This window comes from Haliotis cracherodii, unplaced genomic scaffold (genome assembly GCF_022045235.1).
Source record: "Haliotis cracherodii isolate W230 unplaced genomic scaffold, xgHalCrac1.p SCAF_10, whole genome shotgun sequence".
Classification (NCBI taxonomy): Eukaryota; Metazoa; Mollusca; class Gastropoda; order Lepetellida; family Haliotidae; genus Haliotis; species Haliotis cracherodii.
Window position 1 is genome coordinate 31964448 of NW_027266265.1, and position 24253 is coordinate 31988700.

Consider the following 24253-nt stretch of genomic DNA (forward strand, 5'->3'; position numbering starts at 1 on the left):
AGTCACACTAATCTCCTATGTCAGTAACACTAATCACTAATCACAGTTGCACTATAATCACTAATGACAATAACACTAATCTCTGATCACAGTCGCACTAATCTCCTACATCAGTAACACTGATCTCGGAATACAGTCACAATAATCACTAATGACACTAACTCTAATCTCTGATCACTGTTATACTAATATCTGAAGACAGTGACACTAATCTATTATCACCATCAAACCAATATCTGACGACAATAACACTAATCACTGATGACAGTCACATTGATCTATGATCACTGTAAAACTAATCTAAGATCATAGTCACACCAATTACAGGCCACAGTCACACTAATTACAGGTCACAATCACACTTATTACAGGTAACAGTCACACTAATTACAGGTAACAGTCACAATAATTACAGGTCACAATCACACTAATTACAGGTCACAATCACACTAATTACAGGTAACAGTCACACTAATTACAGGTAACAGTCACACTAATAACAGGTCACAATCACACTAATTACAGGTCACAGTCACACTAATTACAGGTCACAGTCACACTAATTACAGGTCATAGTCACACTAATTACATTTAACAGTCACACTAATTACAGGTCACAGTCACACTAATTACAGGTCACAGTCACACTAATTACAGCTCACAGTCACACTAATTACAGGTCACAATCACACTAATTACAGGTCACAGTCACACTAATAACAGGTCACAATCACACTAATTACAGGTCACAGTCACACTAATTACAGGTCACAGTCACACTAATTACAGGTCACAGTCACACTAATTACAGGTCACAGTCACACTAATTACAGGTCACAGTCACACTAATTACAGGTCACAGTCACAATGATTACAGGTAACAGTCACACTAATTACAGGTAACAGTCACACTAATTACAGGTCACAGTCATACTCATTACAGGTAACAGTCACAATGATTACAGGTAACAGTCACACTAATTACAGGTAACAGTCACACTAATTACAGGTAACAGTCACAATGATTACAGGTCACAGTAACACTAATAACAGGCCACAGTCACACTAATTACAGGTCACAGTCACACTAATTACAGGTAACAGTCACACTAGTTACAGGTAACAATCACACTAGTTACAGGTAACAGTCACACTAGTTACAGGTCACAGTCACACTAATTACAGGTAACAGTCACACTAGTTACAGGTAACAATCACACTAGTTACAGGTGACAGTCACACTAATTACGGGTAACAGTCACACTAATTACAGGTAACAGTCACACTAATTACAGGTAACAGTCACACTAGTTACAGGTAACAATCACACTAGTTACAGGTGACAGTCACACTAATTACGGGTAACAGTCACACTAATTACAGGTAACAGTCACACTAGTTACAGGTCACAGTCACAGTATTGCACAACCCATTAAATACATTAAGTAACCTGTGAAGATACGAGGTAGAATAGGTCTTCAGCAAACCATGATTGCCCTAAAAGGCGACCATGCTTGTCGTAAGAGGCGACAAACGGGTTTTGGGTGGTCAAGCTCGCTGACTTGGTTTATGCATGTCATCGATCCCAAACAAACAACAAACCGTGACAGGTGATGAAAGGTTGGTCAATCTTACATGTCATGACTTCAGTTTAGGTTCAGTTTAGTAGTAACCAACCTAAAGGTGAAGTGTGCAGGTGTCGAGCAACACAGGTGAACAACATCCCATCAACTGTGACCACACATGCGATGAAATACGTCAAGAAGCAACAGTTTTCCTGTAACACACTTTGAGGTCTTGCAGCAAATCTTCCAAGACTATTGTAAGTCGGCTATTGTGGTTTTTATGTCAGCAGATTCTTCCTGACGTTCCTCTTCAGCCTCATTCCCATCAGCTGAAGCCTCGCTTTGGTTTTGGGTAGCGGCACTATCGATATCCTCCGATTGCACTTCGATGGCTGGACTGTCAGATCTTGTGAGGTCTGTCTGTCCTTCCCCTGTACCATCCGCCCCATCCCCTGGAGCCTCGCTTTGAGTATGTGTATTCTCGGACTGCATCTCGACGGCCGGGCTGTCAGATCTCTCGGCCGTTTGTATGGATGTCATTTGAAAGAGAGACAAATCCTCGGATTGGAAGATAACACTTGGTTGTACGTCAAATACTTCCTTGAGCAACTCAGAACATTCTTTATTGGGACCTGTGAACAAAATGCAATGGTCTTACTGGTGTGAGAGTACACACATGAGATGTTTACAATCTGGAGCACTACTGATAACTGCAGGTCCTTGCCAGCACCTGCAAAAACAGAAGCAGTCCCTTTACTGTTATCATCTTGACTTCCCCAGAATCGTTACATTCCACATCTGACCCGTTAAGATTCCGGGGTAGAATAGGTCTTCAGTAACCCATGCTTGCCGTAAAAGGTGACTATGCTTGTCGTAAAAGGCGACTAACGGGATCGGCTGGTCAGGCTCGCTGACTTGGTTGATGCATGTCATCGATCCCAATTGCGTGGATCGATGCTCATGATATCAATCACTGGATTGTCTGGTCCAGACTCGATTATTTACAGACCGCCGTCATATAGCTGGAATATTGCTGAGTGCAGCGTTAAACAACAAACCAACCAACCAACATTCCACATCTAGTCCTCAAACATTTCTTTCCTGGGATGAAACAAGTAATGAGTCTTAGGATTATACACGGCAAAGTGCAACAGTAACTGGCATTCTTCCATGGTATGTATTAACCCTGCATTATGATTGGTTAGACCTATGTTAGACCATGATATTGTTAATGACCTCAACACCGCGAAAAATTTAAGGACATATTCATTCGAATAGAGAAAATTACAAAAACGGAATTTGTTTCATGAACGATGCTAAATGTCTTGTTGCTGTTCCAAGATTGCTTCAAGCGAGTGTGGCAATAATTTGAAATAGGCTTCATATCATATTTAGACCCGTGAAGATCCGGGGTAGAATAGGTCTTCAGCAAGCCATGCTTGTCGTAAGAGGCGACTAACGGGATTGGGTGGTCAGGCTCGCTGACTTGGTTGATGCATGTCATCGTATCCCAATTGCGTGGATAGATGTTCATAATGTCAATCACTGGATCGTCTGGTCCAGACTCGATTATTTACAGACCACCGTAATATAGCTGAAATATTTCTGAGTGCGGCGTCAAACAACAAACAAATAAATTATTTTTAAATTAACAAGAGTTTGCCACTAACGTGGCTATATCCCCCGCCCCTGTTGCAGAATTTATGACATAATTAAATCTAAACAAACCCTCACCTTTTTTAACCGAGGTGACGGAAACGAAACGTGACGGAGCCCGTTTCTATATCCCCCGCCAACTTTGTTGGGCGGGGGATACCCGCCAACTTTGTTGGGCGGGGGATAATAAGTTCACTTAAATAATTTTAGACCGAAGACACCGATAAACATACAGCTAAACGACTGATCATTTGATATCCCAGGAGGGCAAGAAAATACCTTCAGAAAATAATTTTGCCTCACGTCAAAAAAGGAATTTGATGGACATATATACTGTATGTTCTGACAAAATGAGCTGTGGAACAAGCAAACAAACAATTGCTTTTCAGAAGAAAAAAGTAAGTGTTGAAGCAGTGACCACAAAATATACTGTTTCTAACAAAGATCCCTTAATGTGAATAACCTTTGCACAGTAGACATGAAAATTCAAATGCAGGGTGGTCATATTGTGACAAATCGTTCAAACTGTCCCGTTTCAAGTGACTGCTAATTACGATTAGCATAACCTCCGGAGGTTAATCACAAACATGCTTACCACATTTCCTTTCGCTTCTGTACTCGAAGTAAAGATCTAAAGTTTCCCACTGTGTGACCGAGAGGTAATACTTGTCTTCCAGCCAGCTGCCCCGCAGTGTGGTGAACTTGTTCGTCGACACCAGATTCACCCCAGTCTTCAACAGTCTGTAACAACCAGCCACAGTCATCTTATATCGTGAATAAAAGCGACAAACCTCTTTCAATAACCATAAGAAATCTCTGCTAAAAGCTACCCATTGTACGATTCCGACTATATGAAAGCATAAGCATGTGCTTATGAGTGAGTGAGTGAGTTAGTTAGTATGGTTTTACGCCGCTTTTGGCAATATTCCAGCAATATCACGGCGGGGGAGACCAGATATGGGCTTCACACATTGTACCCATGTCGGGAATCGAATCCGCGTCTTCGTCGTGACGAGCGAACGCATTAACCACTGGGCTACCCGACGGCTCCGCATGTGTTTATGAATCTCCATCACATAACGATTCGGTGAGCGTATCCTGCCCCACCGATGGCCCCCGTCACAAACATGAAGGCAAGGCAAGGCACGTCTTCACCTGATACAACACTACAACATATGGTTCAAGTCTACATAAAGAATAGCACCGGACACCAGTTTGGTGACTGATGCGTCAAACATTGAAACGTCCTCCTTCCTCAACACACAGTGAAAGCAAGCGTCAGTGCATTCAGCAATGTCATATCATTATTTGGCCTTTTGTAACTTTTTGCTGCATTAAAATATACAGGAGGTTAATTGGTCAATCTTCTTTTCTCTGTCTGACAGGAAGTACTATATTACGGTAATAAACTAGAAATGATGTCATCCATTGCTAACGACGTCAAACGTGAAGTGGAATAATTTCAATGACCTTTCTTTGTACAATATAGAGGCAACACTTAATTTTAACTTAATAACTCTGCATATGTTGCAAAACGTATAAACGAAATATATGACGTCAATGACGAAACTACGCAATCTCTTCATATCTTTTTTTCTCGCACATCGCTGGCTTTAATAATTACAAGATATGGTGATAGATACAGCAGGTGATAGTCAAAGCAATTATGTAATGAATGAATTAATAAAACGTTTGATATGTTCTACTCAGGTTATTTGTTTATTTGCACAACAGATTTACAGCATAAAATGATGAACTACTTTAAACTGTCGAACAGTGTTTTCTTGAGGGTAGATAATGTGAAGAATTAAAGACAAACGGACAAATATAAAGACATTTGTGTGCATTACTTTCTCCCTACAGTAGACATGGAGAGAGAGAGACGAGCTGGTGATTTGAAAATTTGACAGTACGTGAAACATTGTATGTTATGTTGCAATCATAAAATGAGTTATGTCAAATGGATACATATCCATTCGAAAATTTAGTGCAGAATAGCTCATACCGCTTGACTGCAGAATAGTTTCAGTATAATAACAACAACCAGATCATATGTGTTTCACACCTGCCCTAACCCCCATTCCAGAGGTGTGTAGATGGAACGATAACTGATGACTATATTTCGCCAGTTTTAGTGTAACCTGCTTCAATACGGGTGAGCGGTCATTCTACATACGAGAAGCCGAAACCACTCCACACCCCAACCTTTTGGGAAGCAGCACTAAAATATAACATTTGAATTTTTAAAGCAATACTACAACTAACTCATTTGGTGATTTGTTCGAGATCAATTTACTCCACTGACACTGAGGTTTAACCTGGTATCCACATGCACCGATCCCACTCCATTCACCCCTCCCCTTTTTTCCCCAATTCTCTATCTGCGCTTGTTCTACACACTTACATTATGTTTATCAGTGTTTTTTTGTTTGTTTGTTGTTTAACGCCGCACACAGCAATATTCCAGCTATATGACGGCGGTCTGTAAAATAATCGAGTCTGGACCAGACAATCCAGTGATTGACATCATGAGCATTGATCCACGCAATTGGGATCGATGACATGTATCAACCAAGTCAGCGAGCCTGACCACCCGACCCGGTTAGTCGCCTTTTATGACAAGCATATTCGCCTTTTACGGCAAGTATGGGTTGCTGAAGACATATTCTACCCCGGAATCTGTTTATCAGTGATTGAAGCAATATCCTTCAGGCGAGTTGTCATACAAAACCATTCACACTTAGCCAAGGAAGAAAACACATGACATTGCATCATGAGGCAAGATTCATCAGTTAAACCATTGTGAGCGAGGAATCTTACCTGAGAGGACGCAGCGTCTGACTGAACAGTGTGCTGTACTTGTTGACCTTGGCTTTTTTAACTGGTAGCTTGTATTTCAATGTTATCATTGAAAAGATGCTGTTGGCTGTCAATGAGGAAAGCATCACATTATGGCATTGGTATATTTTATGTTTGTGGACAACTGACCACAACGCAACTGTGTAAGCAACACCGTCACATCAACCATATCACAAGCACGTGTTTATGAATCACTATGAAGTAGTGATGACAACAGGTGCTCGCGAAGAGGTGGCACCGTCAGAAACACATGCATATGCAAGTCGCCTAAAAATACTCTGGAACAAAGGGCACGTCAAAATAGTGTACTAGATCAGACATCATTTTGTACCACTGGTGCTTCAAATTTGGAAAAGTCAAGATTAACCAAGGCCTCGAAATGAATTTAAAATGTTCAATGAGAAGGTCCAAGACATGGCAAGGTCAATATCCCAAATACCCTTTTCAATTTTCAAAATAACAAATATGGCTCAAACGGGACCTTTTCCAGATGAGCTAGGAATGTTTGTGTCGACTTGGTCCCCAGTACTCTATTCTTGTCACAAGAGAAGACCTTAATACATCGGCTGGTCAGGCTGTCCTCGTCCTCACCGTGTCCTCGTGTTGTGGATCCTCGCTCATGCTTTCAGTCATTGGTTTGCTCGGTCCAGACTCGATTACTACAGACCGCCATGATATCGCGGAATATTGCTGACTATGGCCGTAAATAGCCACTCAAGTCACAGATCAGTTAAAATATTATTTTTGTATGGAATATATATCATATACGTCCATACCTTCTCTGAACTGTTCCTTCATAATTCCAACAATGGCGTCACATGTTTCCAGCCATTTTGGATCAGCTACTCCTGGCGTCTTGTTGAACCAATCAGTTGCCACCTCCGCAGACGGAAACTTCAAAACGGCGACAGACGTTCGTGCTGGCCATTGGCTATGTTCCTGTAGGACCTATAAGCATACTTTATTTTAGGATTTTGCTATCATCGATCATAGAAACAACAAATGTAGTCATTAATTTCCAAAAACCAAAATGACAAACGGTTGCTTGAAATATGAACTGTCGTATTTTACTATCAACACCAAGTTGTATATATCTCTCTCCAGCGTGCACCGGAGGAATTGCTGAATATGAGATCCGTCGATAAAAAACGTACTGTCAGAGAGACAAACAACACATGTTTTAGGACATCCATCATCATCAGCAAGCATTATTTTTTATTATTATTTTTTTTTTAATCATTTATTTTATATTTTATTTTATTTTATTTTTATTTATTTATTTTTTTGGGGGGGGAGCGGGACAAACTTATTTTCATATAATTTTTGAAATATCACAGCACGCCCTAACATATCTAAAAGAATTTCTATTTCTAACTGTATGAGGGATGGGTGGTTTCGTTGACACAGTAAGAGTTCCCATAACCCATCCTTAAATAGTGTCCATTACAGAGGACTACTGGGGCGGGGTGGGGGTAGGGGATGTACTGTAGCTTGGTGATTATGGCGTTCGCTCGTCATGCGAAATGCCCAGGTTGTTCCATACCCACATGCAAATGTAAATGTCGCTGGAACGTTACTAAAACTGCGTGAAAGCAATCATTCACAGATGACTGATAACACATGATTACATGATCTGTACAGTATCCGTGTTATCATTGGCGGAAGTGTACCATGAACTAAATCCCGTTCCCATCAACACCGTTGTCCAATTACAGATGGGACACGGCTGTGCATCACATAATTACAAGAAGGAAAATGAATTTCTATTCGTCCTAGGGATTATGGAAACAAAACTTTGTATCACCTGTGGCGCAAATGCAATGATTTCTCCCTCACATTCTGCAAGACTCTGGTGTTCTCTCACTATGGTGTCTCTGAACTCCTGAACACGGGTGTCCGGGAACCGAAGGAAAAGCAGTCCATACGGCTTGTCTGCCATCTCCGGCTAGAAACAAAGTACAGACAAAATCTATGAACTGTGGCCATGAATGTATGACGTGAAGTAAATCTTGGAGCGAACGAACAAAGAGACTACAAACCTAGATACACTTGTTGACAATCGATTCATCGCAACATGAGCAAGTTCCTTATACAAATGATAAAAACAACCTGTTTGCGTAAGACGTGTCCCGATTAGAAAAGGGCACAGACCATAGCAATAATGCGTTCAACTCTTCAGATCCGCGGCGGTTGAAGGTTAGTATACCCGCCACGAAGTGGGAGGAGGATATAGGAATGGGTTCTATGTGTCTTTACTCCCCTTACGTTTCGCTACCGGAACATAAACTCCGATGTCGTTTAATATTTTATTATTAAACTGTGCATATGCATCAAACACACGCTGAATTGGTGACTTTTGATAGTTTGGTATTTCTGAAAAAATATATTTTGTGTTTCCTTGTTTGGCGCATTTTGGCCACACTGGGGATAATTTCTCTCAGAAACTACTGACGTTACGTGAATATAATTTGTCATGCTTATCTGAGAGATATCTGTCAAGAGCTAATTATCTGATGCCTTTATTATTTTTTTCCGGTGTTTTTCCTCCCTTTTTCCATGCTTTGGGTTTTGTGCTTCCTGTTTGTCTTGCATGCTGTTAGAAAATCACCCGATCGCGGGAATAGTGATAACGGTTTTCTTGTTTTTCATTGACCCTAGGCCTACTTACTGTGACAGCAATTTCCGTAGTAGCAGCCGGATTGTCCATCCTAAGCACATCATCATAGGACGGTGGTAGCACCATGGGAGGAGCAGTAACGTGGGGCGGGGCTTGTGGCGGTGTTGGGGCAAGGGCATAAGATGGAGCTTGGACAAAGGTTGCTGGAGGAACCTTCACACCTTGAGGCGCCGGCTTGGGTTGTGCTTTTGTAGTAGCTGCAGCAGCTGTAGGGCGTGGTGTTGCAGCAGCAGTAGCAGTTGCAGCAGCAGGGCGTGTCCCTACAGCACCACTGGCGGGGCGAGGGGGAGGGGGGAAAGTGTAGTTAACCACGTAGGCACACATGGGGGTGTATTTGTAGTTCACAAAGTTCCCTTCCGACTTCCGGCAGACATGGAACCCGGCGTTGCATTTAGTGTAGGTTATGGCACTGGAGACATCAATCTCTGAAATGAATCCACAGTAAGGAACGGCCTGGTGGTACTTATTAGTCAGTGTCAGAGTCGCTGTACATCAGGCGTATTTTGGTTCAAACCAGAATGCGAGGTTTAACAACATTAACTTAATATATCCTACATGTGTATACCAAACAAACACTGTAATTGACACCACCAGAAACTGGATAAATTGAGATTTCTCTTTGTGTCTTCTGACAATCTGGACATTCGCTATGCAAGCCAGGAGTTTCAGGAACATCAAGACGGGGTGTTACTCATCTTCCCGAGGCAAGGGCGTTAACTGACCATAAAAGTCCAAAGTCCAGTTTCTACCCTTGCCGTATTCCCGCTGGTATTCTGGAGTTATATTTAGGCTGGACTAACGAGTTTATGCATAGTCCAATCGAAATCGCATAACGAACTAAACGAAATGGATTTCAACGTGCTGATTGCGTACGACTGCAGGATTAGAAAAGCATGTGTTCCGCCAACTGGGCGTAGATTGATATTTTGCAAATTTTATCATGTTTTTAATCAACGTGCTCAAGTGAGTTGATGCCCTTCGAGAGGTAAGGCCCGTTTTATTACAATATAGATCTTGATTCACTGCAGTGAAGTATCAATTGTTATGTTCTCTGTAATGAAATTATCACTTTTGTCAACTTCGGAAAACTCATTCTTTCACACTGAAGTGTATAATAAATCCTGATATTCAATGCTCAAAAACAACCACAACTCTGGAAACACATTGAATTAGCCGGGGTCAGACCTACCCGAGCCAGCGCCTGCAGTAGCTCCCCCTCTCGATGCCCCAGCAGCAGGGGCGTGGCCGTACGGGATGGTGCCGATGGTGATGGGCATGATGGTCTCAAGGTTAAATCCTAGAGGCACCTCAACTAGGACCTGGTGGAAATAAAGGCAATTTCTACACTGTTTTATCGGGTCAAAGTGACTGAGTTCCTTCCGTTTAACGTTGTTTGGGTTGGTGCCATCATGGCTTATCTGCTTCACATGGAAGGGAAGACAAAAGTGGCTGAGGTCATAGAGGTTTACCACTGTGGTGAAACCACCGAGTGCGGGTATGGTTCTGACACGCCAAGAATAATAGTTGGGGCAAATCTGGTATTCGAACCCTCACAGGCCGCAAACTAGTACACAGCATTGCAGCACCATAGATCTTAGTGGAAGTTGATGTCTTTGATTATTTCCTCAGACATCTTTATTTGTAACAACTCTAAGTATACGTTTGTGACATGAGGTAAATACCGGATTGAGATCTTTCATAATGACCCAGCGTATGGTACTCTTTCTAGCCTTTATACGTTTTTTACCTTTTCTTATTTTGGAATGGACGGACAATTTGGCATGAAAATTTCCAGATTGTTCAAAGGGCGGTGACTTACCTTGATGCAGTAGCTGACCGCTATGATGTGGCAGGACCTGGTCTTGGTTGACGGTGGAATGGCGTCTACCTCCAGCAGTTGGTTGTTCCAGACCCTCTCCTCTCCCTGGATAATAAGAGAACTTGTTACACAGGAAACGTCACCGCCAATCAATCTCGATTATCTGCCGAAACTGATCTGATACGGCATAAAGGTAAAACAGAGATGTGACATATGAAAAGGTCACTGAACGAACATCAGTGATGACGCCAGGTGTCTGCGAAAAGGGTAAGCGTGTTTTGCTCTGAACACACATATGTAAATACTAGTATTCCGTATTAAATTAAGACCTAACATTCACTTTTAGGGGCATTATCTTGACCGACCTTCATGATAGGAGATCCTTCCAGGACCCTTATAACGGTGTAACGTGTCTTCGTCTCGTTGTTTGCCGTGAAGACAACTTTCTGCTCCAGTTGAGCCTTCAGTTTCCCCATGTCCTTCGTTGACTCGTTCTTCACCACAACTGAAACAGGGGATTGATTCTATACTCCAGGCTTGAAACACAACTCCAAAAGCATCAACAAAGATAAGACAGGACATGGTACTCAGAGTTTGATCTAAAGTATACCTTTCAGTGCGATCTTTTCTCCTGCACAGTAAGCTCCCCTGTCAGTTGCAGCGGTCAAGGTCAGAGAACCAGCATCTCCCAAACCAAGAGCCTTAGAAATCTGTTTCTTTGCCTGACGTCGAACTGATGCCTGTCACAAATATACATACATTTAGGTGGACTATGGAAAGCTTAAATGGACTCCTGTTATAGAAATTACAGAATTACAACAGACTTAGTATAATTAGACCCGAGTTATTTTCTGCCTGAATATTACCAACATTTCAGTAAAAGCGTGACTGGGGAACCGATAGGGTATTCCCACATAGTATCAGCTTTGGGAAGCGAACTCGGGTCTTCTGTGTGACTTATTATATAGCCACAAGGCTACAGTACGGCCCCTCATTTGACAGAAGATTGTATGAACATATACACTGACATACTCTCGTACCTTATACTGAGAGCCGTTGACGTTGATGTCGTCCAGGACGGTAATGCCGCGGTACCAGCACTGGTTGAAGTTGGGGAACGGCCTGTTCACCTCAACCTTAAGCCAGAATCTGATGGCGCCATGCTCACCCTCGAAGGATGATGGTAGGCCTTCCTTTGGGAGGTTGAACTTGTACCTGTAATTGTGTCGTCCCGCTGTAAGGGTGTGGTTTGGACCAGTGGCGTTTTCTGGGAGACAGAGGCAACAGTAGTATGTTGTATAAATGCTCAGACACAAATCATGAGGAGGTGAGTGTTGTTTAATGCCGCAGTCAGCAATATCCAAGCGATATCACGGCGGCCTGTAGTAATGGAGTCTTCCCGAGGCAAGGGAGTTAACTGACTTTAAAAGTCCAGTTTCCACCCTTGCCGAACTAGGCTGGAACTACTGGGCTCGATCGTAGCGCCACCAGTGGCTATTACCAGTTATTTCCCTTCTACGCCTCGCCTATGGACCAATCAGATTCCACCTCTCGTATCACTTGCGTTTGCTTCACACAAAATGGTGGCGCCGAGTCAGGACGATCTGATCGATAATCAAGATATATATTGTGATAAAACGGGTCTTACATCGCGAAATGCATCAAATCAAGTGAGTACCTTGATTAAAAACATGAAAAGATTTGGAAAATATCTGCTGTCAACGAATTGGAGGTGCTTATGCTTTGCAAATCCCGCAATCTACCGAAATCTGCACGACAGTTTACGAACCGGATTTCGATTTCGGTGCGCGATTTTGATTGGACTATGCATTGACTCGTTAGTCCAGCCAAAATGTAACTCCATAATACCAGCCAAGTTCGGCAAGGGTAGAAACTGGACTTTTATAGTCAGTTAACTCTCTTGCCTGGGGAAGATGGTCAGGACCAGGAGAACCAGTGGATGATTGCACTAGAAACGAACCACGGCGTCGGGGCTTACTAATCATCCAATCATCTTTAATCCCCTCTTACGAAAAGCATGGGATACTGGTGACAGATTCTGTCCCTGTAGCATTTGGAAATGTGAATTAGTGGGCCCTGGCATGTTAATGTTAATGTTCAACGCTCCTATTATAGACGCTTGGTTTAAAGTCTACGCTTTCAACCTACAAAGACCTGTACAACCAGTGTTGACCTACTTCATATGACAGATTATGTATCTGGAGTAGCAGCCTGATATTGACTCAAATATCACCCGTTTTCAACATTGTACAGGTCTTGTGTATGTTCTGTCTTGCCTGAATTGACACAGAACATCACATGTCTGACTAATACAAACTATACACAAAAACAAAATTTGGAATATATTTGTGAATTCCGTATGAGTACAAATCCTCAATGGAATTAACATTAAAATCTGGATCTATCTATGTGTTCCAATCCAATAATAGGGCTTTAGTATAAAAATGCAATGAAAATGAAGGAAACACATAGGGTATGTTGTCGACGTCAAAATAATTTTCTAAAATAATATTTAGTTTGTAACTTACTTCTTATATATCTACTTTCTGAACCAAGTCAAACAGTTGCTCTTCTTCCAATATTGACTTTCTGAAGTTACGTGGACACACATAGACACAGATGCGAAGACTAATATAGACACAGATGCTAGGTAGCAATAACAAACTCAGACTTAAAGTCAATGTAAAAGGTCTCTTACCTTGACGCATTGATTGATTATTTCTTTAATTTGTAAAGTTAGCTAAAAGACTCGAAGCGAAGAAAAATAGGCTTCTGACAATGTTAATTCTAGTCCACGTAAAATTTCTTAAACTTACGTTTCTTGCCAAATACTGTAAACACAAGTCCGAAATATTTTTCCTTGGCGATAAAATCCTTGGTTCCTCCAAGGCTGCCTGGAGAGAACTCGTCCCACTTGACGAGCGTCTCCCCATACAGGTAAACTCTGACCCCCTTCACTGTGACATTCTCTGTGACGTCCAGCACTAAAGACCCCGTCACCGTCTCTCCCTTCCGGTACACTTCCTTCTTGCCGTCTAGGAGCACTGCGCATGTCTGGAATATCGGCATCGTTCAGTCCTAGAGAAACAGACCTGTCACACTTTATATCCCGGTGTTGACGAAAAACAATACGTGGAGGTTGGTAAGGCCTATTGTTGACGGCGTATATCACAACGGTGTGCACAATATTGAATACGGTGTGTATCGAAACAAGTGCAGTGAGTGCTGTGGCCACTAGTGTTATATACAACACAGATATTGCGACAGTTTCGTGACGATGGCTCTTGTGATTATATCAGTGGCGTGCCCTGACACGTGATACTGACGCGATACTACGCCAGATAACACAGACATACATACGCCACAAATACTGTAGACGTATCTCAGCCCCGCGTTATATACAGTATTCATTACAACGAAACACGGGATAATGACGCCGCCGTGCTTGTCAATGGAAATTTCCTTGTGATTAAACTTTCCGGCACATATTTTGTAATTAGGCCCTTATACTTCATTACAGCGAGACCAAATACTGACAGTGACGTCACTGTTATGAGTAAACGGAGTATCACAATTTTCTTATGTAATGGGACACTGACTGTAACATCTCTCGTTTAGACCATGCTTTAATTTATCAACAGCTCAAAATAACCATGAAACCACGTTCTTCTCGCGGCCCAGAGATGCCTTCTTGTTCACCAATCGTTAATATTCAGCACCATCTACCATCCACCACCACCAACCTACCCCATCCCACCCCACCCACCCCAGCCTGGCCCCTTATAAGAGTTCGGACATTCCCGATGTCATACGAAAAACATGTGTAGAAGACAACAGCTTCCGTGTGATAAGACCTTCTTGATATGTAATAGATTGGTTTTATATAATTATTATTAACAACTAAATATAATTGGATTTTTGAGCGGGCCTGGTAATACTTGAATTCTGATTAGCTGAACTGGTCACGTGTTATGCATTCATTTCCCAATGAATGAAAAACAGTTAAGCCACGCCCACCGAAGCGGATCTTTTCGCCACGACGAAATATCGGGGAATCCCAATTACAGTCGAGGAATTCCGTTTCTGCTCACCTGTATCATCATGAAGTGATCATGCCAAGTAACATGTTATATATTATATTAACTGGGCCGTCGATGTATGTACTGTTATGTCGCGATACCGACCACATTGTTTAAGACTGTATCAACGTATGGTGAAAGAAAGTCTGATATTGCCAAACAGGCTTTTATCTATTCGAAACTGGCATTTTTCAAATCAGTAATTCTGTTATCATACAGGTTATTTATGTGCACATTAAATTCCGACATGTTTGTCTGACGATACATGGATTATACAAACCTCACACGATCAGATGACACACCACATCCTGAATCTGAAACATAGGATGTAATAATATTCCTTTAGGGCAACTACAAGAAAAGGTATAAGTTGATACTTTCGTCTGGTTCCGGTCGAAACATTCTTCACTAATAATCACCCTTATCTTTGATTCCAGATAACTAAAATTGTTATTTAATTATAAATAGTTAGGTTTGCGTACTATTGGGATGCTCTAATAGCATTTGTTTCTATTCATTTCATTGATGGAATTTTACGATAAAGTAGAAATTAATGTTTCTGGTGCGTTGAAAAATGATATCACCAGGAATGGTACCTGTGTATCTAAATACAGTATATAGCATTACCAATATGTTGGAAATAACATGACCGTTAAAAATTAAACGGTCGGAGTTACGCAGAGATTGCCCTAAAAGCGCATCAATCATGATTTATATACAATCATAAAGTTCTAAGACATTGATCTCCTAAGCATCAAGGGTTAGCAATAGGTGAAAAATTGAAAATGTTCAGACTGTCGGATTTACAATTTTTTTATTCAGGGTGACGCGAACCTGTACCGACCACCACGACTTACAAATGTAGTTAACAATATTGAGTTACCTCCCTTGTGATGGGACTCGTCTTTTTCTCGCTGCATAAAAATATACTTTCATTGTGATCTTATGGGTGGATGATGACGAACGAGTTGTCAACGTTGCTTGGTTTGAATATTTTGTTCACGTATTATTCTGTACATTATTTGGCAGATGAATAAAACAAAAAAGCAGGTAGCTCGCGACACACCTCCTCGGCAACAAGCGACTTGGCCTTCAGTTCACGACAGTTTCTGACGACGATAGAGAATTTTGCTTCTGTCTAAATTTCGAAGTCAGTGTTTTATTGATACGAGTCAAACTATTCCGTACGAACTCTATTTATGTTACTTGCCACTCACCTTTCCTTGGTTTATTTCTAAAACATCATTGCACAGTCGAGGCGATACAGTCTGCCGTGTAAGGTCAAATGGGGAGAGGTCACATCTGTGAGTATCCGGGATATATATATAGCACTGGCATCTGATTGGTCAAGGTATTTTTACAAGCAATAACAGTTCCACGTGCGTTGTCTAGGAGAAATGCATAAACCTTTGACCTACACCTATACAATGATTACACATTGTATCTTCAATGTATAGACAATTATGTAGACAATTATTTATAAAACTAGAGAATACCCAACTAAATACTGGGAATAGCTAATTAGGCCAATGTGTCCCGAGTGAATTAATTATACAAGCCCCGAGTAGGTTATTCTACATAAAATCTCATTGCGACTTTAAGAAAGGCATTGAAGAAAAACGTGTGTAATTTCAACCACAGAAACATCACGAATTTCACCAGATCTTCAGATGATGTAATGTTATTAATCTGTGACGTCAGGAACAATGAATGACATCATAGCATTGTTCTCAACAATGAAGTAATGTGACGTCATAATGCCGACCAATCGCTATAATGCTCATTATTGTGAAGATATGGGGAAAGTCTATCGGACCAAATGGTCGGGCCCCAGTGTGAAACAATGCTATTGTGACAGTACACTACTTTCTACACTGTTGTCGTGTGTTCTCATATTTCTTTCAATCAGCATATGTCCCTCGTCAAAGGAGTTATCGTTGTGCCATCTGAAGAGTTAGTGCACGGCGGAGGGCGGTGACGAGAACAGCATGTCACGTGGTGCAATACACACCCATCAAATATGATACGTGATCATCACAGACAGACGCCCCATGATATCCCACTTGTGAGGTTCAATGTGGCAAGCATTCTGCTACATTTGTACTTTGCACATATAGTGGGGCGGTTAAGGCTAAAATTGTGCACTTTGGGTTAAAAGCACCAAACTTGGCACACTCACACATTGAACCATTCCGAACATGTTTGGATATGGATCCACCTCAGCAGAGCCCTTGGTGGTAGAAAGTCCAAGCTGGCCGCCAACATGGCTGAAATCTCTAATGATATCAATATATACTCACTATGTCATACCTATCTGATCCCTTTATACATATATCCAAAGTAATGCCTTTCACTTTGTCAGTGATGTCGTTTCCAATGGAAATAGAAATTGTATGTCCATTTTGTTTACATAGACCAATAATATTAAAAATATACATGCCATGTGACAGCTTCGTTGTCGTAAAATGAATTTCAAAATTTGGCTATATATATATGTGTGTGTCTGTGTGTGTGTGTGTGTGTGTGTGTGTGTGTGTGTGTGTGTGTGCACAACTGCGTACACTTAAGGATAAAACAAATAGGTGTTACAAAGTTCAGTTCAAAACAGATGTTACTGAATTGCAATCGCTATGCCCTTGTTATCCCTTCTTCGTGGTATTAATCTACATCTGTATATTTGTGGTCATCATCTGGTGCTTTGTTTAATACCTGACCTTATTACAGGTATAATTAGTGGTAGAGAGAGAGAGATGGGTCACATCTGTGAGTATCCGGTAAATACATCAATTGTTTCTCTCTATATTATTGACCACAAGTCGGTCAATATCAGTTTCTTGGGTTCCTAAAACCCGATATTGCCCCCATGAATGGTCAATAATTGATAAATATGGACCACAGTAAATGGCATTAAAAAGTTCCCAGTATGCCTGTGTTATGCACATATACATACCATGATATAGGCGAGGAAATCAACTACAGAGATGGTAAATATATGCATTGCCAGTGCTAGTTAAACTATATGACAATGAGACATTGACTATACTAAATATTGCAAATATACTACACTAGCTTTTAACAGAATATCTACCAAGTATGTGGTACTTGAAGTCACCAAGGTATACAAGGCAAGGTATAGGCAAGTATAACGACCTTGCATCCAAAATACAAACATACATGTCAATATATATTTTGTTGGTTGGTTGGTTGGTTTGTTGTTTAACGCCGCACTCAGCAATATTCCAGCCATATGACGGCGGTCTGTAAATAATCGAGTCTGGACCAGACAATCCAGTTATTGACATCATGAGCATCGATCCACGCAATTGGGATCGATGACATGTATCAACCAAGTCAGCGAGCCTGACCACCCGATCCCGTTAGTCGCCTTTTACGACAAGCATAGTCACCTTTTACGGCACGGGTCTTATATTGTCATACACCTATTGAAGGCAACTGTGTCGACAATGAACTTGTAGTGTGTCTGACAATTTTTTGGTGACATTTCAGGCAACTTTTGAAAATGAAATTTCTTAAATTACCCCACCATTGTTTTCCTTGAGCTTACATTACCTGTGACTGCACAATTTCATTCAAACTGTGGTTGATCAATCATTTGTTACCCCTCCCTAGATTATATTATAATTCACAACAAAACCTCTTCTTGTTATTTTTTTATCGAACATGATACTCGACCTATACTTTATTTTGCCGCCCAGTTTATATACCAATTCTAACCCGGATCTTCACAGGGCTTAAAACACTATTGATTAACGATGCCAATACGTTTCGATGAAGGTTTTCGATGTGTGAGTGTTTCAATAAACAAACCATCGGATCCCAGGGCACCCCAGCGATCCACTTGTTGCGGTCCAGTAATGCTGTCTATTGTGTGGCTGTCTATTGTGACTTTCTAGGATCCCCTGAATGTGGGTTCGATTCAGAGATACCAAGATTTTGATCCTCGTGTCAGCTCAATATTCCTGCTCATGATTTTCATCGAACTGTCTATGCGATCTGCCTCATCTTGAGCTTTTCTCCTACCATCGGACAAGCTGTGATGCAGCTAACATGGTGCAGTGAGGAGCATCCTTTATCCCAATAGTAAGGCTATATACCACTGGTGGTACATACTGGCACAAATATACTGAACCGCAAAAGAAACGTCACCATGGATAGATATATGAGAAACCTTATATGTCCAAACACTGTAAACATACTTTGAGACATATTAAAAAGATGAAACTTGGCAAAACTGATCATCAAGGTTGAAATGAAAGTGTCAAATGTTCTTACAGTGAAACACAACACTAGTCTCTGGGAAAATGACATCACAAGTCAGTATCTCGTGTCTCCGCCATGTGCATTGATGACTGCCGTGTAACATCGATACATGGAATGGATGAGGCGGTTGATGAAGGCCCTAGGCACTTGAACCCACACTCTGAGGAACGCCTGACGCAGTTCAGCTGCAGTTGTCGGCCTTTGTCGGACGTCTTTCTGCCGTCTTTGAATCTCGTCCCACATGTGCTCAATGGGATTTTAATCGGGACTGAGGGCAGGCCACTGCATGATTCTGATGCCATTCTGCTGGGGGAAGTCTCTTGTTGCTCTCGCAGTGTGGGCACGGGCGTTATCATGCTGAAACTCGTGGTTGCGGTGACGTGCCAAATGAGGTATGGCGTATGGTCTCGAGACTTGATCAATGTACCGAGCTGCTGTGACACCATTGTCTCGCCCTGGACCGATGTTCTGGAAGACCACAGGGTCGACCTTGTGTGCAAGACCAATTCCACCCCACATCATGATGCCCGGACCACACCACGAATCTCTCTCAACAACACAAGCATCCGAAACGTTCCCCACGGCGTTCTCTCTCTCTCTCTCTCTCTCTCTCTCTCTCTCTCTCTCTCTCTCTCTCTCTCTCTCTCTCTCTCTCTCTCTCTCTCTCTCTCTCTCTCTCTCTCTCTCTCTCTCTCTCTCTCTCTCTCTGCCATCTGCTGTTGAGATACAGTAACGGTTCTCGTCTGAGAAGAGGACCCTTCTTCAGTGCTGGTGGCACCAATGCTGGTGCTGTGTTGCCAACTGAAGACGGTCCCGGAGATGACGTGGTGTTAGAATGGGTCTTCGGTGTGGCCTGTGACAGTGGAGCTGTCTGCTCGTCAATCGTCGACGCACGGTGTCATCAATAATGTGTCGCATGTGTGTCCCAATGGTCTGTCGAGCAGTTTCCGCAGCAGTAACAAAGCGATCTTGAAGATGCTGTCGCACAATCTGACGATCCTGACATCGGGTGGTGACCCTTGGTCTTCCACTACGTGGATCTGTAGTGTTGGTGGTCTGGTACCGCTGCTGGAGCCTGTATATGGTCCTTACGTGGCCTTAAATGCATTGGCTACTTGCCGGGCGGTTTGTCTAGCTTGCAATCGTCCATGGGCTTGGTGTCGCTGATTTCTTGTCAGTCTCGGCATGTGGTAGCAATTCAATAACGAATGAATGTTATCAGATCTGGATGGATTTTTATAGGGCAAGAAATGGTGGAACGCATGTGCATTTCAATTTGCACGGAACTCGCGTGCATCGGGTTACCACTGCCGTTGCCGTGACGCGTTTGGGCGATAAGTTTTATTGTCATCTGCTTTGTTTTTTTATCATCAAATTTCTTTTTTCGGACAAGCTAATGTTAAATTTTAGAAACTTTGACAAATATTTAAATGACAACTTTACAAGCAATGTTACTTCGGGTGACCTTTCTTTTGCGGTTCAGTATATAAGCAATATATTTAGTATGCTTTCTCTTTATTCAATATGATATCACTGAAACATTCATGACATGGTTTATGAACATTAGTTGATATATTTGAATAAAATCGACAAAACCATTTCTATAAGCATAAAGAAATCTCCACTAAAAGCAAATCCCGTTGTACGATCCCAACTACACAATAAGCTTGTGTTTATGAGCCACTATCATTAAGTGATGATACCAGCTGTTCATGAAAAGGTGAGAGTTTGGGGATTGTTGTTTTAGGTGGATTATTTTTTTCGCTCAGCCCGGACAATTGAAGGAGCCAAAGAGAAACAGCAAAACCAAAGCCGCCACATCCCAAATATTTCCACCTGTTTGCACTGTTCGTATAGTTTTGTATATTTGTATTCAATATTGTCGACGATATTTGGATATCAGTTTCTATCTTGATAGCTTGTAGTAGGCTTACGGGTTCTGGTAGGATGACTACCTGTAGTTCCGGTAGTCTTGGTGTAACTTTGAGTTGGTAATGACTTGTCTCCAGTGCAGCCGTGAACTCATCCGAACGTGCATTGTGTATGGAGCTATGGTATTGATTCACCTAATCAGCCGTGTTGTAAAACTGGATTCTTGGACCTATCAGTATATACTAGTATATTGGCCCAGCTGTCCCAGGCAGTTTGAACTTCATTGATGGCTACTGATCGTAGTAAGGTTAGGTTTTCTTTCTGTATCACTTCTGTGTCCTCTTTGGAAGTTTTGGAAGTCCAGGGAGAGTGTAAACCTTTGTAATGACTTTCTGGTGGTCGAATATCATCATCATTGTTACTTGAATGGACACTTTAACGTACCAGTATCCCAGGTGGTTTTAGCGGGGATTTCTCCGAGTGAGAACGTCATGTCGAGCGTTTTTGTCCATGTATTTTTATCCATAGGATTTGCTGTTGGACCCCAGGATAAGAGTACTGCCTACTCCCTTCTTAGTTTCAGTGGGGGATATCAGATTTCTACTTTTAGAGCTTCTGATGGCGTACCTAAACCTGTGGCTGGCATAAGAGCTTAGTATTGTATTCTGCCAAGGCGTCCTCAAGACAGTGGTTTATTCATGTCATCGATCCCAATTGCGTGGATCGATGCTCATGATATCAATCACTGGATTGTCTGGTCCAGACTCGATTATTTACAGACAGCCGTCATTAAGCTGGAATATTGCTGAGTGCGGCGTAAAACAGCCACAAAAACAAACTAAGACAGTGTGGCGAGTGAAAGGCCTCACAACCATATATTGTTGATCTGATTAATACTTTGTTGAGGTCCAGTTGGCACCCAGCCCTCTCTATAGGCACCTTATGATGGGTCTGAAATTGCCCTTAATACATTCAGGTCTTTATGGCATCTACTTTCAACATATACCGTGTTTGTTCCACGAGGGATCTAGGATCACACCTTGTGAACAAAAAGAAAAACGTGAGAGGTTTACCTTTTATGGATAGACAGTGTATCGAGTATGGAATAATTACTTGTACAAATTTCATCAGTATCACTATCACCATCTTTACCGGTATGACAAAATGGAAAGACACCCATTGCCCGTGTACAGTAACACATCTGACATGGCTGGTTCTTCTGAATAGCATGCCAATATAGTTCTTGGAAAAAAATAAGTACCTCATTCAACGTAATAAGCGCCCAGGGCCCTCTCAAAATTAGAAATAGGGGGCTCTTATTCGAATATAATTTTAGTGAGAAAAAAAACAGATTTGAACGATCGAAAATTTCGTGGGTTCTGCTGACAGCCTGAATGAAATGATACAAAAGAAAAATCTGTGCATGTTGTACACGAAAGATATATACTCACCAACAAGCGTTATTGTATTGGGTGGGATTACAGCAAGACAGAGGACCCGTTGAATAGTTGTAGAGGGAAATCTCAATGGACAGCGCTACCGCAACGAGATCATGGGCCCTGTTGTTCTACCGTTTTTGCGTCGTCATGGCCCAGGCATTACCTTTCAACATGACAACGCCCGGCCTCATATTGCTCGACTTGTTCAGGATTCTCTTCAACAAAACAAAGTGAATGTCATACCCTGGCCGGCTCGCTCCCCTGATCTCTCACCAATCGAACACATGTGGGATGAGATGGATCGGCGCCTTCGACGTCAACCTCGTGTTCAACAGACACTCCAGGAACTTCGAAACATGCTCCAGCAGATTTGGACAGATATCCCACAGGACTTTGTGCGACGCCTGGTCCATTCCATGAGACGAAGATGTGTTGCTTGCATCGCATCCAGAGGTGGACACACACGCTATTGATTTGTAAATTAACATTTTGGCATGTTCATGTTTGTTTTATGAAATCACGCATTTTCTGAAGTGAGTATGGCACCGTATTTCATAATTTAAGATAAACACAATGTTTGAAATTAGGACACAGAAACCATAATTGAAACACCGTTTGAGGATCAATGTACACAATGTTCAAAACATTAATCGTGTCGCACAGACAGACACACGTACACAATAGAGTTAATGTCACTGGGGTATAGGAAATGTCAGTATCGGTTGTGACCACCACGTGCATCAATTACCGCTTGACACCGATGACCCATAGATGCAATCAAGTTGTCAATAACACGCTTTGGAATGTGCTGCCATTCATGCTGAAGTGCCATAAGAAGCGTCGGAAGTGTTTGGGGTGGTGGAGTCCTTCTGTGCACGCGTCGATCCAACTCGTCCCACAGATGCTCAATCGGGGACAAATCTGATGACCGCGCTGGCCAAGGTAATGTCTGGATGTTGTTGCGTTGTAGAAAGTCCTGACAAACACGTGCAATATGCGGTCGAGCGTTGTCCTGCTGGAATTGCCCACCGTGAACGTTGAAGTGAGGCAGAATGTAAGGCTGTAGGATCATGTCTCTGTAACGCACGCCTGTCAATGTACCTGCCACATGCACGAGAGGCGTCCTACCGCCGTGATGAATTCCGGCCCATACCATGACACACCCGCCGCCAACTGCACACAGTTGGGGTGTCTGTAGACACGTGTGCACCCATCAGCACGTGTGAATAGATAACGGGACTCATCAGTGAACTGTAAATCTACATTTCTCCACCTTGCACGTGCCCATCTCACCCACTGTAGACACCAATGCAGACGGTCTGCCAGATGACGTGGGGTCAATACATGACGTCGAACAGATCTTTGTGCAAAAAGTCCGGCCTCCCTCAATCTGTTGCGTACTGTTTGATCTGAAATTCTGCGTAGCCCAGGGATCTGCGTGGTTGTAGACGTTGCTGTGGTAGTGCGTTCTCGTAGGTGTCTCAGCTGGACGTATCGATCTTGTGCTGGCATTGTCCCCCCTTGTCTCCCTGACCTTGGTCTGTCGTCAACTGTGTTGGTGTTGTTGTACCGGGTCCATAATGCGGAAATTGTCTGTCGGGATATGCCAAAGTGTCTGGTCACATCTTGCTGAGTTGCTCCAGCTTGTAATCTGCCAATGGCGTTGTGACGTTGAGCTGTATTCAGTCTTGGCATCCTGTCACCACATCTACTGTCGTTATAAGGTCTGTAAGAAAGGCCGTTGATGTGTTTTTTATACCCCTTTAGCAGGGGTGCATGTATGCATAAATGCAGGATCCTGTGCTGCACGTTTTTTCACAGCCGGTTGCGTTTGGATGAATCTGTAAAATTGATCCCCAAACGCTACGTTTATGTGGTTTGGATGTGTTTCCGCGAATTATGGATGCATCATCCCTCTGTTTGAGTGAGTTGGGTTTAGCGCCGCTTTAAACAGTATTCCAGTTATATCACGGCGTGTCAGCTTA

At 42.3% G+C, this 24253-nt stretch overlaps 1 protein-coding gene across 1 annotated transcript; it reads right to left on the bottom strand.

The window, feature by feature from the left end:
* Positions 1 to 1298: 1298 nt before the first annotated feature.
* On the bottom strand, positions 1299 to 15957 carry LOC139449136 (arrestin domain-containing protein 1-like). The gene is made up of 14 exons (XM_071230623.1): positions 15894 to 15957; positions 14957 to 14990; positions 13414 to 13675; positions 11617 to 11843; positions 11187 to 11316; positions 10942 to 11081; positions 10577 to 10681; positions 9947 to 10076; positions 8749 to 9182; positions 7885 to 8025; positions 6857 to 7028; positions 6042 to 6147; positions 3817 to 3962; positions 1299 to 2197 (listed from the first exon to the last, which is right to left on the bottom strand). The coding sequence occupies exons 3-14, from the start codon at positions 13664 to 13666 to the stop codon at positions 1818 to 1820; spliced, it is 2364 nt and encodes a 787-aa protein (XP_071086724.1). The 5' UTR covers positions 13667 to 13675; positions 14957 to 14990; positions 15894 to 15957; the 3' UTR covers positions 1299 to 1817.
* Between the last annotated feature and the right edge of the window lie 8296 nt (positions 15958 to 24253).

Coding starts and splice junctions, on each gene's coding strand:
- LOC139449136 (XM_071230623.1), bottom strand. CDS start 13,666: ATGCCGATATTCCAGACATGCGCAGTGCTCCTAGACGGCAAGAAGGAA. Junction 11,844..13,413: donor TACAGTATTTGGCAAGAAAC/GTAAGTTTAAGA, acceptor TCTGTCTCCCAG/AAAACGCCACTGGTCCAAAC. Junction 3,963..6,041: donor CAGACGCTGCGTCCTCTCAG/GTAAGATTCCTC, acceptor TGGTTGTTACAG/ACTGTTGAAGACTGGGGTGA.